The sequence below is a fragment of the Mytilus californianus genome, unplaced genomic scaffold (genome assembly GCF_021869535.1).
Source record: "Mytilus californianus isolate M0D057914Y unplaced genomic scaffold, xbMytCali1.0.p SCAF_2, whole genome shotgun sequence".
NCBI lineage: Eukaryota > Metazoa > Mollusca > Bivalvia > Mytilida > Mytilidae > Mytilus > Mytilus californianus.
The window spans coordinates 72579762-72593959 of NW_026262668.1; the positions used below are offsets into that span (position 1 = coordinate 72579762).

Below are 14198 nucleotides of genomic sequence, written 5' to 3' on the forward strand. Positions count from 1 at the left end.
TCCTCGATCTTGATATCTATATCATTAACGGAAAGCTTAATACTAAAATATATGATAAAAGAGATGATTTTTCATTTCCTATCGTTAATTATCCATTTTTAGATGGTGACGTTCCCTTGTCACCATCTTACGGTGTTTATATATCTCAACTTGTACGATTCGCTCGTGTATGTAACAATGTTTTAGATTTTAACGAGAGAAATTTATGTATTACTGAAAAATTATTACACCAGGGTTTTCGATATCACAAACTAGTCAAAACATTTACTAAATTTTATCATCGGTAAAAGGACATCATTCGTAAATATAGCTCAACATGCAGACTTCTTATACGTTCAGGTATTTCACATCCAATTTTTTATGGAAATATTCTTTATAAAGCACAAAAATGTCAGTATTCACCTCTGAAGCTAACAAAACCTTTAAATAGACTTATAAAGAAGGGATATAGTTACGATACTGTTGTCAGGTCATTAAAGATTGCATATTTTGGCGTTAATATTGATTCACTTATATGGTCTTTGCATCGGCACTAAACACATTTATTTAAAAACCAGTTGTTGGCATGACACGGGTTATGTTCTTCTCATATATGTTATGATGGTATGATACTAAACCCCTAACGGGAAGGATTGTGCCTGATATTCATATGATGAAGACATAATCTTTCAATCAGTTTAATTGAGGTCTGGAGCTGGCATGTCAGTTAACTGCTAGTAGTCTGTTGTTATTTATGTATTATTGTCATTTAGTTTATTTTCTTTGGTTACATCTTCTGACATCAGACTCGGAATTCTCTTGAACTGAATAACAACTGCCATATTCCTGACTTGGTACAGGACATTTTAAGTAAAAATGGTGGGTTGAACCTGGATTTTATGGCTAGCCAAACCTCCCGCTTATATCGCAAAACAATCGATGACGACATTAGGGGGCCAATGTGCAACTCCACCCCATTAATCAAGTGTTAATTTCAGTTTTTAATGTTGAAGTTTATATTGGAATTATTCATGATTGGCAACATATTTTCGGAAGAGGTCAACATACGGTCTTAAACATAAAAAAAGAAAAGATTGTTTGCTGCTTGACATATGGTATGAACATTTTTTATTATTTTTATAAGACCGTATGTTGACCTCTAGATGACTGTTTTAGATTTTATTTGTGTGTATATATATATAAATAAACGTATATCAAACTTTATTTTAATTTCTCCTATTTTTTTCAAATCAAATTTCTTAAATTTGTTTTATGAAGAGTAACATTATTAAGACTATCGAGCATAAAACTAAATGATAAAAAGTGCGACAATGCTCAAACGAGTACACACAAAATTTTCTTAGTGTGACGATACAATTCATTTTGGTTACTTTTGTAAGGTATGTGATAAATCTTATTTTTTTCATTTACAGACCATTATCAATGAGTTCTTTCTTTTCTTCGAAAATTGATACCTGTATTGAAATGAATAGTGTTTCTAATTCATGATTGATTGTATTATATAAAATGTGAACGGTAATGGGTTTTGCTCATGGTTAAAGGCGGTATGGCGACCTATAGTTGCTAACATCTTCGTCATTTAGTAGGTAGTTGTCTCATTGAAATTCATACCACATCTCCTTATTTTAAAATACATTATAAATTGTACCATTTACCAAAGCTTTTGTTGACTTAATTCCCTTGAAACTTTTTTTAAATAAAGTTTTGTTGTATTTTAATTTTTGGTGGTTTCATTTAACAATTAAAGGTGAAATGAACATCTAAAGTATCGTAGAGAAGTGAATTTGATAGTACACGTGTTTAATATATGGGAAACACATAAAAATATTTCGAAATTACCCAGTTATTTCATTTTTACAATTTTTTGTATCTTACCTATGTCCATCCGATCTGTTGAATGTCTCCATCTATTCTGGATATGCTGATTAAATCATTCACAAAAATAATAACTCCACAAGTACAAGTTTACTTACACTTGTTAATCTAACGAGTTGGGCACAGATGGTAATAACAAGTAACTATAGTGAAATACAGCATTCTATTTAAAAAAATGTGGAAATATAACACTTTATGATTTTCATGCGTTGAAGCGCTTTTCTGGATGGACCTTCATCGGGAAAGTTCAAAGCCAAATATTTGAAAGCATATCATGTATTAGTATCGAAACAAGTGAAGAGATATTTGACCAAAATTTATCTGATTGACATACAAAAAAGCCTTTCTGAAATGATATTTTTTCACGGTACCTTTTGTTTTTCTGGAGGTTTATATGTTCTGTTATTGTGTGTTACACTTTACAGATATTGTGTGTTGCACTTTAAATATATTGTTTCTTCAAGATGTTTTGTATAGTTAAATAACAATATACGCGTCCCGTCTTATAGACGACAGTAGCAAATGGGATATATTTAACACATAGACAGAACGTTTTAATTCATATTTGATACGTAATTAGAATAAACAACTTATTTTTACGAGCTCTAGAAACATTAAAAAGGCCTTTTACTATTGCGTTTATTAGTTTAAGGAAACAGAAAAAAATAAGAAAAACAGGTTGTGTTTTTAGTGCTGGTTAGGTGTTCTTGGTAATGCTGTATTGGTATCTCGGTTTTGTTTTAATACTTTATTGTGTAACCAAATTTCTAGAATTACAAAGTTAGTTATGACAATTTCAATTTTTGATCACCTCGAAGTCCGATTATATTTTTTGTAGAATTTGCTTACATAATAGAAAGGTCTAACGATGGGAGTTAAGAACATATCTCTTGTATAGGGGTGGGGTATCTGAATTCATTTGATTCTCAACAATTTATTACATGATGTTAAATGGGCATTAAACCCGTGGCTATACCTTAAGGCGCTATGGATAGGTCTTGACATGGTTAGCAAGAATATTTATTGTTTCATGTTCTCCTTTCGTCGAAGAGAGTATAATAATGTGTTTGGTTGTTAGCAGATAAGTTCCTTAAACCTAATCTTTTAAAAAAAATCTAATAAAATATTTAAACCCAAAAATGCAGTTAAATACTTTTTCGGTGCGATATTTAAAAAATGGACAGCATTTTCCATGACCCAGCCAATCTAATATTGTATCTTAGCAGAAGACGATCTATATGAAGGGCCGTTCGGGTCATAATTCAGTTTGTTATACGTACGCTAGAGGTACGCGTAACAGGTCGTTCCCGTACCATAGAGGTACACGTAACACTTTGTTCACGTACCATACAGTTACGCGTAACATGTCCTTCGCGTACCCTAGAGGTACATGTAAAACTTTGTTCACGTACCCCAGACATTTGCGTAACAGTTTGTTCACGTACCCTAGAGGTGCGCAAAACAGTTTGTCCACGTACCCTGGAGGTTAGAATGTGTATTGGATAAGGGAGATAACTCTGTAAAAACTGCTTTAAATTTGGCAACAACCGATAACAAAATGAAGAATACTGTTTTTCATGTACACAATATGTTTCCAAAATTAATGTTAAATATAAATATAGGTTTAAATCCATAATTTTAACCGAGTTTTAAAACTTTAAATCAAGTAATGAATAATATGTTCCTACGGTTATGAAACTAGAACTACATGTATTACTTCCACTTTATGTGTTTAAAAAATCTTTGAACCTAGTAGGAGTTATTGATAAAAAATAAAAAGAGATAAACGCCGACACTTTTTTAAATTATTGCTTTTAAAAAATACCAAATGGTTCTAAGACAGTTTTTTCTACGATATCAAAATGTTAATAATATTATAATATTATAATAATTCTAATAGGAATCATTCACGACTTTTCACGCGTGGCGGCGCTGCGGTTCCATAAGTGGTTACTTGAACGCTTCAATCACGTAAAACGCTTGCATCTGTATTTACAACGTAAACAATGGCATCCGATGATTACAATACCTGGTCTGTTCCAGAACTAACGTTACGTGGAGCTGTCACAAGAGACAGAAATATAGATCTTATTGAAAGGTAAACGATGTATTTAAAAAATATTGAGATTTCTTGTATTATAAGCGGAAACGCCGCTACAGTACATTGCCAAAAAGCTTTCGTCACCTACATTTTTGGGCTATATATTTCATATAAAAAGACGTTTATTGGAAGCATTTATGGTTGTATTTTTACAAATAATGTGTTGAAAAACGCTGAATTGTATATAAAGAGTATTTGTTTGTTTTGTCATAGCTCTGTCATCTGTCAATGTCTGTTGTTTTTATTTTCTCCTGATGTGAACACATATACTATTTTTTACAATTTAATTTGGTTGAAATATAAATATATAGCAAGATTGTTTATAATAGACAATAATATTTATGTTTATCTCAGAAGAAAATGAAAATAAACAAATAATTATTCTGCTGTCGGTACCAAGTTGCATAAAATCAAATCAGAAATGTCCCCTAAATAATCTTTTGAAATGCAATTTTATATGAAATATTTAGTGTGAAATACCAAGTGACAAATACATGTACCCCAAGTTAGAAAAAAGCAAAATAAAAATCCCACTGATCATATAAATAGTCATGAATATATAATTAAACTTTCTAGGATACATTTAAATGATTTTGTATAATAATAATTAAAAATAGGGGTTCTATACAGATATTATCTGTTGGCCATGAAATGTGATACAGACCATGCAGACTGGGCAAGGGAAAAATAAATTTAACTTGTTATATACTGGGACTATTATACTAATAGTCTATTAGTCCCAGTTATATATAAACAATTTATTACTTTTGAAAATGGGACAATTACACAAGGAAAGTATTAAATCCTCCCAATACCACTTTTAAACAAGACATGATTCTACATTGTTAAGCTTTAAATCTTTTAATATGTCTCAGCTTCAACTAAAAAAAAAAGACACTGTAAAAAAAATATAAAGGCCCTTCTCTGCAAACTTTTTATATATAACATGAAATTTTAAAAGATATGTACATCTATAATGAAGTTTTATTTGCAATTCAAGTTCAAACAAGGAATTATTTAAATATGGAATAATTTCAAATTCTGCAAAATTGATTAGAACATAATTATGAAAACTAACCCAACTAAATATTTTTTAAACTTAGAAATGTGGTCCCTATACATGTAGTTCTACGTCCTTTTTGAATCCTATCTGTTCTTGGCAGATAATCTTATAACATTCTAAATAGTTTTCTAAACTATTATACTGTAGAAAAAAATGTTCCTAAACTAGTAAAAAGGGTTATACCTCTGTTGTTTGAAGGGCTATTAAAACATCTTCCTTTGAATATGGGTTAAATAAATTTTCTCTCCAATAAGAACTTCTTGCTAGAGAGAAAATTTTATTAATTTTTAAGAAAAAAGTAATGTTTTATAATTTTATATACATATCATGCCCAACATTCAGCATACAAGAATTTTTCAAAATTTCATTAGTTATACCATTAAATCCACATGATATCTTGTTTTTCAAATATTTCATGGCAAGCAGAATTTAATCTATGTAATAGTACTTTAAAAAATCTTTACCTACATGTTTTAAAAAAAATTAAACCATTCCTTAGCTTGTTTAATTAAACTTTGGCTGGAACATGCATTTAATATTTGTCACTGGACATTAAGATTCCAACAATCAATCAATATATTTGAACTTGATCATTGATTTCTTTCCTTTTTGTCTTGACAGAGTCCAAAAGCAAGACATAGCATATATTAGGTATGCTGTTTTCAGCGTCATCAACAATGTATTATAGTTAGTAAAGTAATATAAAATAGTGAAATATTGTAGACATTTTCTACTGGTAGATATTTGTAACCATGAAAGACAATATATTCATTATACAGTTTTCATGATTAATCGCACAGGCACTTGTCTCAAAAAAAATTTCCTATATACCTTAATATAACACGTGTTATAGGAAATTTTTTCCTAAGACAAGTGCCTGTGATTAATCGCTAGCCCTTCAAGGCCAGGCCAGATATATTTTTTGTAAGTATAGATAATTGTTAATGTGTCAATCCTAGTCAGGAGCCTTTAGTTTAGTAGTTATAGTTGGTTAATTTCTGATATATATACATATATATTTGTTTTTTTATTGTCTTATTTTATAATTTAAAATCAAGCCATTAGTTTTCTTGTTTGAATTTTCTTTCATTTTTGAATGTTGTGACCTTTGTAGCTGACTGTTACTATGTGATTTTTTCTTGACTGTATTTTATTTAATATTTTGACTTTTTTTTTATTTTTTGTAGAATCAATTAGAAGAGCCAAAATTTATAAGCTTAGATTCAAAACATTCTGGAGGAGCAGATTGTGTGAAGGTATTTATCCTTTTATAGCCTTAATCTATATCACAAAAATGTATTTGTGTTAAAATATACAATTACCATTAAGAGAGTTGATTTTTTTGTAAGACCAAGTAAAGGTTACAGGTCCTAATCTCAGTTGGGAAAATGGTACTGTACAGTTTTATTTTAGTACTGGTGAACTCTACCGTTACAGACTCGTATGATAATAATACACCTGAAACTCCACAGATGTACGTGTATATCTTCCGAATCCAGCCACACTGATTAGATGTCGCTTTTCAATATAAATTTTTATGAAACCAGACTGGATTAAAATAAAATTTTCTTGTGTAATTTGATGAAATTTAAATTATCTCCACTAGTTTACTCACTAAACAACAGTACTAATCCGTTAACATTTTCTTTACAGAAGCCAGCAGAAGTCAAGAGAAATAAAAAGAATGGAACAAAAGAAAAATTGGAAAAAGAACAGTAAAATGACAAAATTAAATAAAAAATTTTGTCAAAAAAATGACAGATGCTACACATGATCAAACAAAAGATAAAAAAACATTTCTAAGAAAAAATTTGTTCAATGCTGGACCAAATGAAATGCATGAGGATATTTATAATCTGAAATAAAATGCTTTGCCGAGCGCAGCCTGATACGACCGCAGAGGTCGAACCCTATACAGTTGGGGCAAATTTGGACACAATATTCAAGCTTGATACTGTCTGAATTTGGATTGTAATCAAATTTTTGACATAATATAGGTTTGTGACACAAAATAAATGTGGTCAAAGATCTTATAAATCCATTGCGCAATACTGTGCAATTGAAGATTTCTTCTTGAAAAAATCCCCCCCCCAACTTTTTGAACCCCCCCCCCCCCCCCCTTAGAGCAAAACTCAATCCCAGCCTTCCATTTGTTATATGGAACCTTGTGGTACAATGTCAGAGAGATCCATACTTACACACAAGTCATTGTCTGGAAACTAGAAAAATGCTTCTTTTTGGCCCCTTTTTGGCCCTTAATTCCTAAACTGTTGGCCCTATAACCCCTAAAATGAATCCCAACCTTCTACTTGTGGTATTAAACATTGTGGTACAATTTCAGAGCAGTCGATATACTTATACACAAGTTATTATCCTGAAACTACAAAAATGCTTGTTTTGGGCCCCAAATTCCTAAACGGTTGGGACCATCATCCCCAAAATCAATCCCAACCTTCCTTTTGTGGTATTAAACCTTCTTAAAAAATTTCATAAAGATCCATTCACTTAAACTAAAGTAATTGTCCGGAAACCAATGTGTCTTCGGACGATGACGCAGACGAGGACGACATCAAACATGTACCATTATACGATCCCAAAAAAATGTTTGCGGTCGTATAAAAATTAATACCTCTATGTAAGTGAAACAAATTATGCGGTATGGGCTTTGCTCATTGTTGAAGGCTTACGGTGACCCATAGTTGTAATTATTTCTGTGTCATTTGGTCTCTTGTGGAGAGTTGTCTCATTGGCAATCATACCACATCTTCTTTTTCATATGTGTTCAGTGCAAAATACAAAAAAATGGACTATTCAATAAAATTGATATCTAAGACAGGAAATATTGGGGTTTGTCAATGAGACATTAACCCGACAAAAATAGACAAAATATATATAGATTAAGCCGGCATCAACAGCATGCAGACAAATGTAAAAGGAGATGTGGGGTAAAGATCAGTATGACGGCAGTTGTTTTCTCAAATGTGGATCCAGGATTTTGAATCTAGATAAAGTGACCCCCCCCCCCCCCCCTCCACTCTGAAGTAACTGTATTAAAACAAAGTCAATGTAGGACTTTCTTTGAGATATTATTGTGTCTGGGAGACACAATTGATGCCCCTGTAGATGCAAAGTGTTATTTTAAAATAACTATAACATTTGACCGCTTATACCCCAAAAATGACAAAGTTCAACTATCTCCCAAAAGGGCAAATATCAATAAAAATCAAAAACATAACCACATGCACATCTTCAATATATGTACAAACAGACAGCAAAGTGAAAACTTCCTAGGATTCTAACTGTAGGAGGAGTTGTGCTGAATAACTATATAACCATAATGGGACGAACGGACAGACAGACAGAAGGACAGACAGGGGTAAAATAATATGCCCCCAACTTTCAGTTGCGGGGGCATTAAAAGGGGTCATCAGGCCCCAAACTAGACAAAGTTTTGAGAGTAATAAAAAAATCTGGATTTACCATAAATGTAGCTCCATAAGGGCCATAAAGGGGGGACCCAGGCACCCCACTCCTAAATCTGTCTCTGATATTAACAATTGTTTATATGTTTCTGAATATTTTATAAAAAGACTTGAAAGATTATGTTAGAAAACATTTTTATAATGATATTTCGAATAACATATGATTTTTTAATGATTTTTTGAGAATTTGAAGATTATTAAAACATTTTGTTAAAAAATATTTTTTGAACTTTTTCAAAACATTTTATCCTGCAGAAATGAATTTTTATATGTTTTAAAAAATTTTCAGGTGATATTTGATTAACAAACACATTCAAATCATTTATAAGACATTTTACAAACATTGTCGTCAAAATTCAGTAACATTTTAATGATATTTTAAAAGTATCATGAAAATGTTTTGAAAATATTTTTAACGCCTTACATTTTTGCATGATTTTGATATTTTTCTACAATATTTTTTCAACATTTTTCTATTTTTTTTGGTGTTAGCAGTGGGGAAACAGCACCACATTAGAACAAATAATAAAATCAATTGCATGTAAATCCATTTCATCTTTTATGCATATTTATTTACAATGTATGTTTATGAAATTAGAAAGAACACAGCAAACACAGATAATTCTGGAACCAAGTTGAATTACATGTTTCAGATTGTTTATTCCCCTGCCACAGCGGAGGAGGGGCATTAAGTTTTACCCTTGTGTAACTTTTAGACAATACAAGGACTCTTTTAATGTGAATTCGGTTGGACGACACTTTTCTATCACAAACTACTTTCTTCTGATCTAGTTGGAATTTCCCTTTCAGAAAAGTTTGTGTGTTAATATAAGGAACTGTCTTGGCTAGTAAATAAATCCTGTTCCATAATTCCACTATTTGCCATTTGTTGTCACCTTTGTCAAATTTTTTTTTACATCTGGTTCTGACAGAAGTATTGATCCTCGCACTTGCAGCCACTTGGATTTTAACCATGAATTCATTTCAAACATAAAGATGTATCCCATTCATCACTTCATGGTTGGGTAAAAAGTCTGTTATCCATGATGGCTTCTGAAATATTAAAACAGGAAAACACAAAGCATCATTTATTTAATAAACTGCAGGTTCAGAAATTTTTCTTATCATTCATAAAGGACAACAAGCCTTTAATGCAGGGATTTGTGTGATGTTTTTTTCTAACAAAAATACTCTTGATTTCCAACTTTGAAGAATTAAAAAAAATTGTTCTGACAGCTTTTGCCATAAGTTTAATGTAAAGTCCTTAGAAAATTCAGACTTTATTGCGACAAACAAATAGAAAAATTACCATGGTTTTTTTTAGAATGCAATATAGGGATTGTCATATTTCCCAATACATGTAGTTCTCTTCCTTTCATGCATTGTTTTGTCAGGGAAATATATTTCACTTGCTATAATTAAGTGCACAACATAATTATTATTTCTTATTTACAATGCAAACAAAGGTAAAAGGGTGAAAAAATGTGAAGACTAGGAAAAAACTTACAAAGTGTGAGGGTATATTTGAAGAATAAAATACATCCTGTGTCATCCCCCTATTTTAATAAATAATAAACTGTCAAATTATTGGGCTGTTTAATCGAGAAAAAATAAAACAAAGAGGTTAAATACTGTACTAAATATAAGAACATTATAAATACATAATAACCTAATCCTGTTGTTATATAATCTCCTGGCATGACATGGTTATCAGCTGGTTATGGCAAACTTGGTCGAATATTTTCCGCCGGGTTTCCCTAGATATTTTTGATGGGTGGATCAACTCTCTTGATGCCTTCTCTCCATTTTAAAAGAATTTCATGGTCTTTTGGGAATCTGTGGTCCCCCTTCAGAATAATTGCAGCCGGGGACACAACAATTTTGGAGCTTAGTTTGGTGAAATTAGCTAGTGTCGATTGTGGTTACTAATGTAAACATGTGCAACGTAATGCGATTCAAGCGTCAAATTGATTAAAACGTTTCCGACAACCACCTATGGAACACCAGCGACGTCTACAGGAAGAAATATTACGAATGATCCCTATTTTGAAAATGTTTGTATCATAGACTGAAGAATATGTGGCCGAGTCGAACCCTTTACAGTTTCTTAATTAACATGCCGAGGAAGTACATTGATGAAATTTGGAATGACAAAAACATTTGCCAGAGTTATCTCCCCTGTTCCATTGTAAATTCCATAGTAAATACTTTCCTATTGTACGTGAACAAATAGTAACGTGCAACTCTAGGGTACGTGAACAAACAGTTACGCGTAGCTCTAGGGTTTGTGAACAAAGTGTTACGCGTAACTCTAGGGTACGTGAACAAAGTGTTACGCGTACCTCTAGGATACGTGAACGAAGTGCTACGTGTACCTCTAGGGTACGTGAACGACCTGTTACGTGTACCTCTAGCTTACGTGTAACCAAATGAATTATGACCCGAACACCAGCGACGTCTACAGGAAGAAATATTACGAATGATCCCTATTTTGAAAATGTTTGTATCATAGACTGAAGAATATGTGGCCGAGTCGAACCCTTTACAGTTTCTTAATTAACATGCCGAGGAAGTACATTGATGAAATTTGGAATGACAAAAACATTTGCCAGAGTTATCTCCCCTGTTCCATTGTAAATTCCATAGTAAATACTTTCCTATTGTACGTGAACAAATAGTAACGTGCAACTCTAGGGTACGTGAACAAACAGTTACGCGTAGCTCTAGGGTTTGTGAACAAAGTGTTACGCGTAACTCTAGGGTACGTGAACAAAGTGTTACGCGTACCTCTAGGATACGTGAACGAAGTGCTACGTGTACCTCTAGGGTACGTGAACGACCTGTTACGTGTACCTCTAGCTTACGTGTAACCAAATGAATTATGACCCGAACGGCCCTTTATAGATCTAAGTTGGACTATCTTGTGTCTAATCCTTTTTTTGTGAGTTTTTGCAAATAAAATATGTTTAAACTAAAATCATGTGTCATACACAAAATAAAAGTTCCATTTTTTTTTATCTATGCCGTATTGTATCTGTATTAAATATCAAAATAGTTTTACCCCAGTCCTCATCTGAACCCTCAAAATACACTAAGTGGTCGAGTAGGTTTTCTGTCCACAGGCACTCGGTGCATGGAACCTCCCTTTTCTTTTTCATATTTTTCTTTTTGTTTTTTGTTTTTAAGATTTTATTAAATTATCTGAAATATTTTAACTTATTTAATGTGCATGTTCGCGTATCAAACCATTCAAACAATAGCAGTTGTTTATACGTGCTGTGATTGTGTTCTTAGCACGTATCTTATCAAGAACACATTAAATGAGTGTAAACATGTCTAGAGAGGTTAATTTTTTTCTGAATTTATTTCACAACTAGGCCATTTTCAAGTATCTCAAGTTTGACCTAAATTCATAGTACTATCTTAGTCGTATTTTCTTCAAGATTATAACAATATGTTGGCTAATTTCTAAAAAAGAGGCGATAGATACCAAAGGGATATTCTAACCAAATCGCAAAATTGTAAATGCCAGAAGAGCCGGAAGATAGTTCAAAACCGAATGTTTGACAAATTTGAATTTTTTTTTGTATAATTTATCTTTAAAATGTTTAAGAAGGATATAAGTTGCCAAAACAAAAAATTTGGTAAATAATATAGCGCTGTATTATCTTTTAGATTCAAATTTAATCATTTAGGTTACCAACGTCCTTCGATGTAAAATTTGTCAAATACATGTAAAAGAGGTAGGTCAATTTCTCCTGAATTGATTTCACACCAGGTCCATTTTCAAAAAGTCGTTCCATCTTCACTAAGATTCATAGTACCACAGTCCCTTATCAAATGGCAAAATCAAAAGCTCAAACGAATGGAAACAACTGTCATATTCCTGACTTGGTACAGGCATTTCCTTATGTAAAAAATGGTGGATTAAACCTCATTTTATATCTAGCTAAACCTATCACTTGTACGAGAGTCACATGGAATTCCATTATATTAACAACAAATGTGTAAAATTGTTAAATGGTATTTTAATTATGTGATATAAACGCATTCAATTTCTAGTGGAATAAAGATAAATATATAACACAATTTTTTTAATTTCAGCCGGTGAGTGAAACAAATACAGTGGAAATTGGCTGCAACCCTTTTCCGTCTTCTATGAAATTACCTTCAACAGCATATAGCGCTGAATAACATTTTGAATTTACTGAAATATATAAAACTGTGACACAATATCTTACTGTATACTACATATATATATATTTTTTTTATGACCCTATTAAGATAAAGAAATCAGAGGTCTATATTTTAATTAGATTGTTGTAACAAACAACTTATTTTTACAAAACACTAACCTGCAGCACACATGCAAACAGCAAAGACAAATAGTATTATAAAACTCTGGCTAATGATATGTTTCTAGATTGTTGTGATATACTCCTGTTAGACAATCGTTTTGCAAATGCTATTGTAGACTACTGCTTTTATACCACAGTAAAGTGTAGCAGCTGTTCTATATCACGAGGGAAGCCTTCGATTCCTACCTTATCATATTGTATGGAATTGACAGGCAGGTACTTTTAATTGATATTAATTTGATATATAACTAGATATAAACGAAAAGTTTTGATAATACATTTTTGCGATAGTTGAAACTATTCACTGTTAAATAAAGTATAAAAAATAGAAATAATTAAAAACTGTGTTAAAACACAACATGCAGTAGATGTATGATGCACAGTAAAATTATGTACAAGAGAAATTAATTTATATAAAAACACTAAACTATTATTCATGTTTATTTTATTTTATTCATTTTTTAAGTTCCACGTTGATATAAAGTTTTGCTAAAATCTAGCATTATGAATTAATGTATTTTGGCAGCCATTTCGAAAATAGTGGCCAATGGATAATTGTTTTCCTCTGAAATCCTTTTTGAATAGCATATTCAACTGTGATACCTATTTCGTTGAAACCCTAGCACAAAAAATGTTTCTCAAAATTTGAGATCCTTTTAAAAACAAAAACTAAAATCTTAACGCAAATTTGACACCAGAATTCAATTTGGAATAGCATTTTATACATTTATTTCAATTTTTGTTGAAATTCAAGCACAAAAAAATGATTCTATATGAGATTTTTTTTTACCACAAATTATATTTCACAATTTCACTTACCGCCAATTTTAAACTGGGAATCGATTTGGAACAGCATATGATATCTACACATCTATAAATTTCTTTTAGCTGAAATCCTTTAAAAAAAATTTTAAAAACAATTTGACTTTTTAACAAAAATAAAGTTTTTACCGCCAATTTTTCAACCAATTTCATAAAAGACACGAGTAATAAATTTGGAATAAGATATTAAACCTATCAATCATTCTACTTGTGAGAGGTAAAACACTTTTGACCTAAGTCTGTCATACTAAAATGTAGGGTCAATTTGGCCTGTGTATGTTTAACGCAAGAATTTAATATCTTTAATTTGTCAAATCCTATTGAAAATTGAATAGAAAAAAGTAAAATAACAAAAATACCGTACTCCAAGGAAAATTCAAAACGGAAAGTTCCTTATCAAATAGCAAAATTAAAAGCTCAAACACATCAAACGAATGGAAAACAACTGTCATATTCCTGTCTTAGTACAGAGTCTATATCATATACTTGAAATATAT

At 31.4% G+C, this 14198-nt stretch overlaps 1 protein-coding gene and 1 long non-coding RNA gene across 2 annotated transcripts in view; one reads left to right on the forward strand and one right to left on the reverse strand.

Moving 5' to 3' along the window:
* The window catches only part of LOC127728066 (chorion peroxidase-like), a 52301-nt gene extending 39314 nt beyond the window's left edge, over positions 1-12987 (reverse strand). Inside the window, exon 1 of the mRNA XM_052235258.1 lies at positions 12877-12987. Coding sequence (XP_052091218.1) covers positions 12877-12889 — 13 coding nt within the window. The 5' untranslated portion in view covers positions 12890-12987. The remainder of the gene's footprint in view (positions 1-12876) is intronic.
* Positions 3775-6755, forward strand: LOC127728181 (uncharacterized). The gene is made up of 3 exons (XR_007994017.1): positions 3775-3973; positions 6227-6295; positions 6693-6755. It is a non-coding gene; the product is annotated as an uncharacterized LOC127728181 (long non-coding RNA).
* Positions 12988-14198: the final 1211 nt, after the last annotated feature.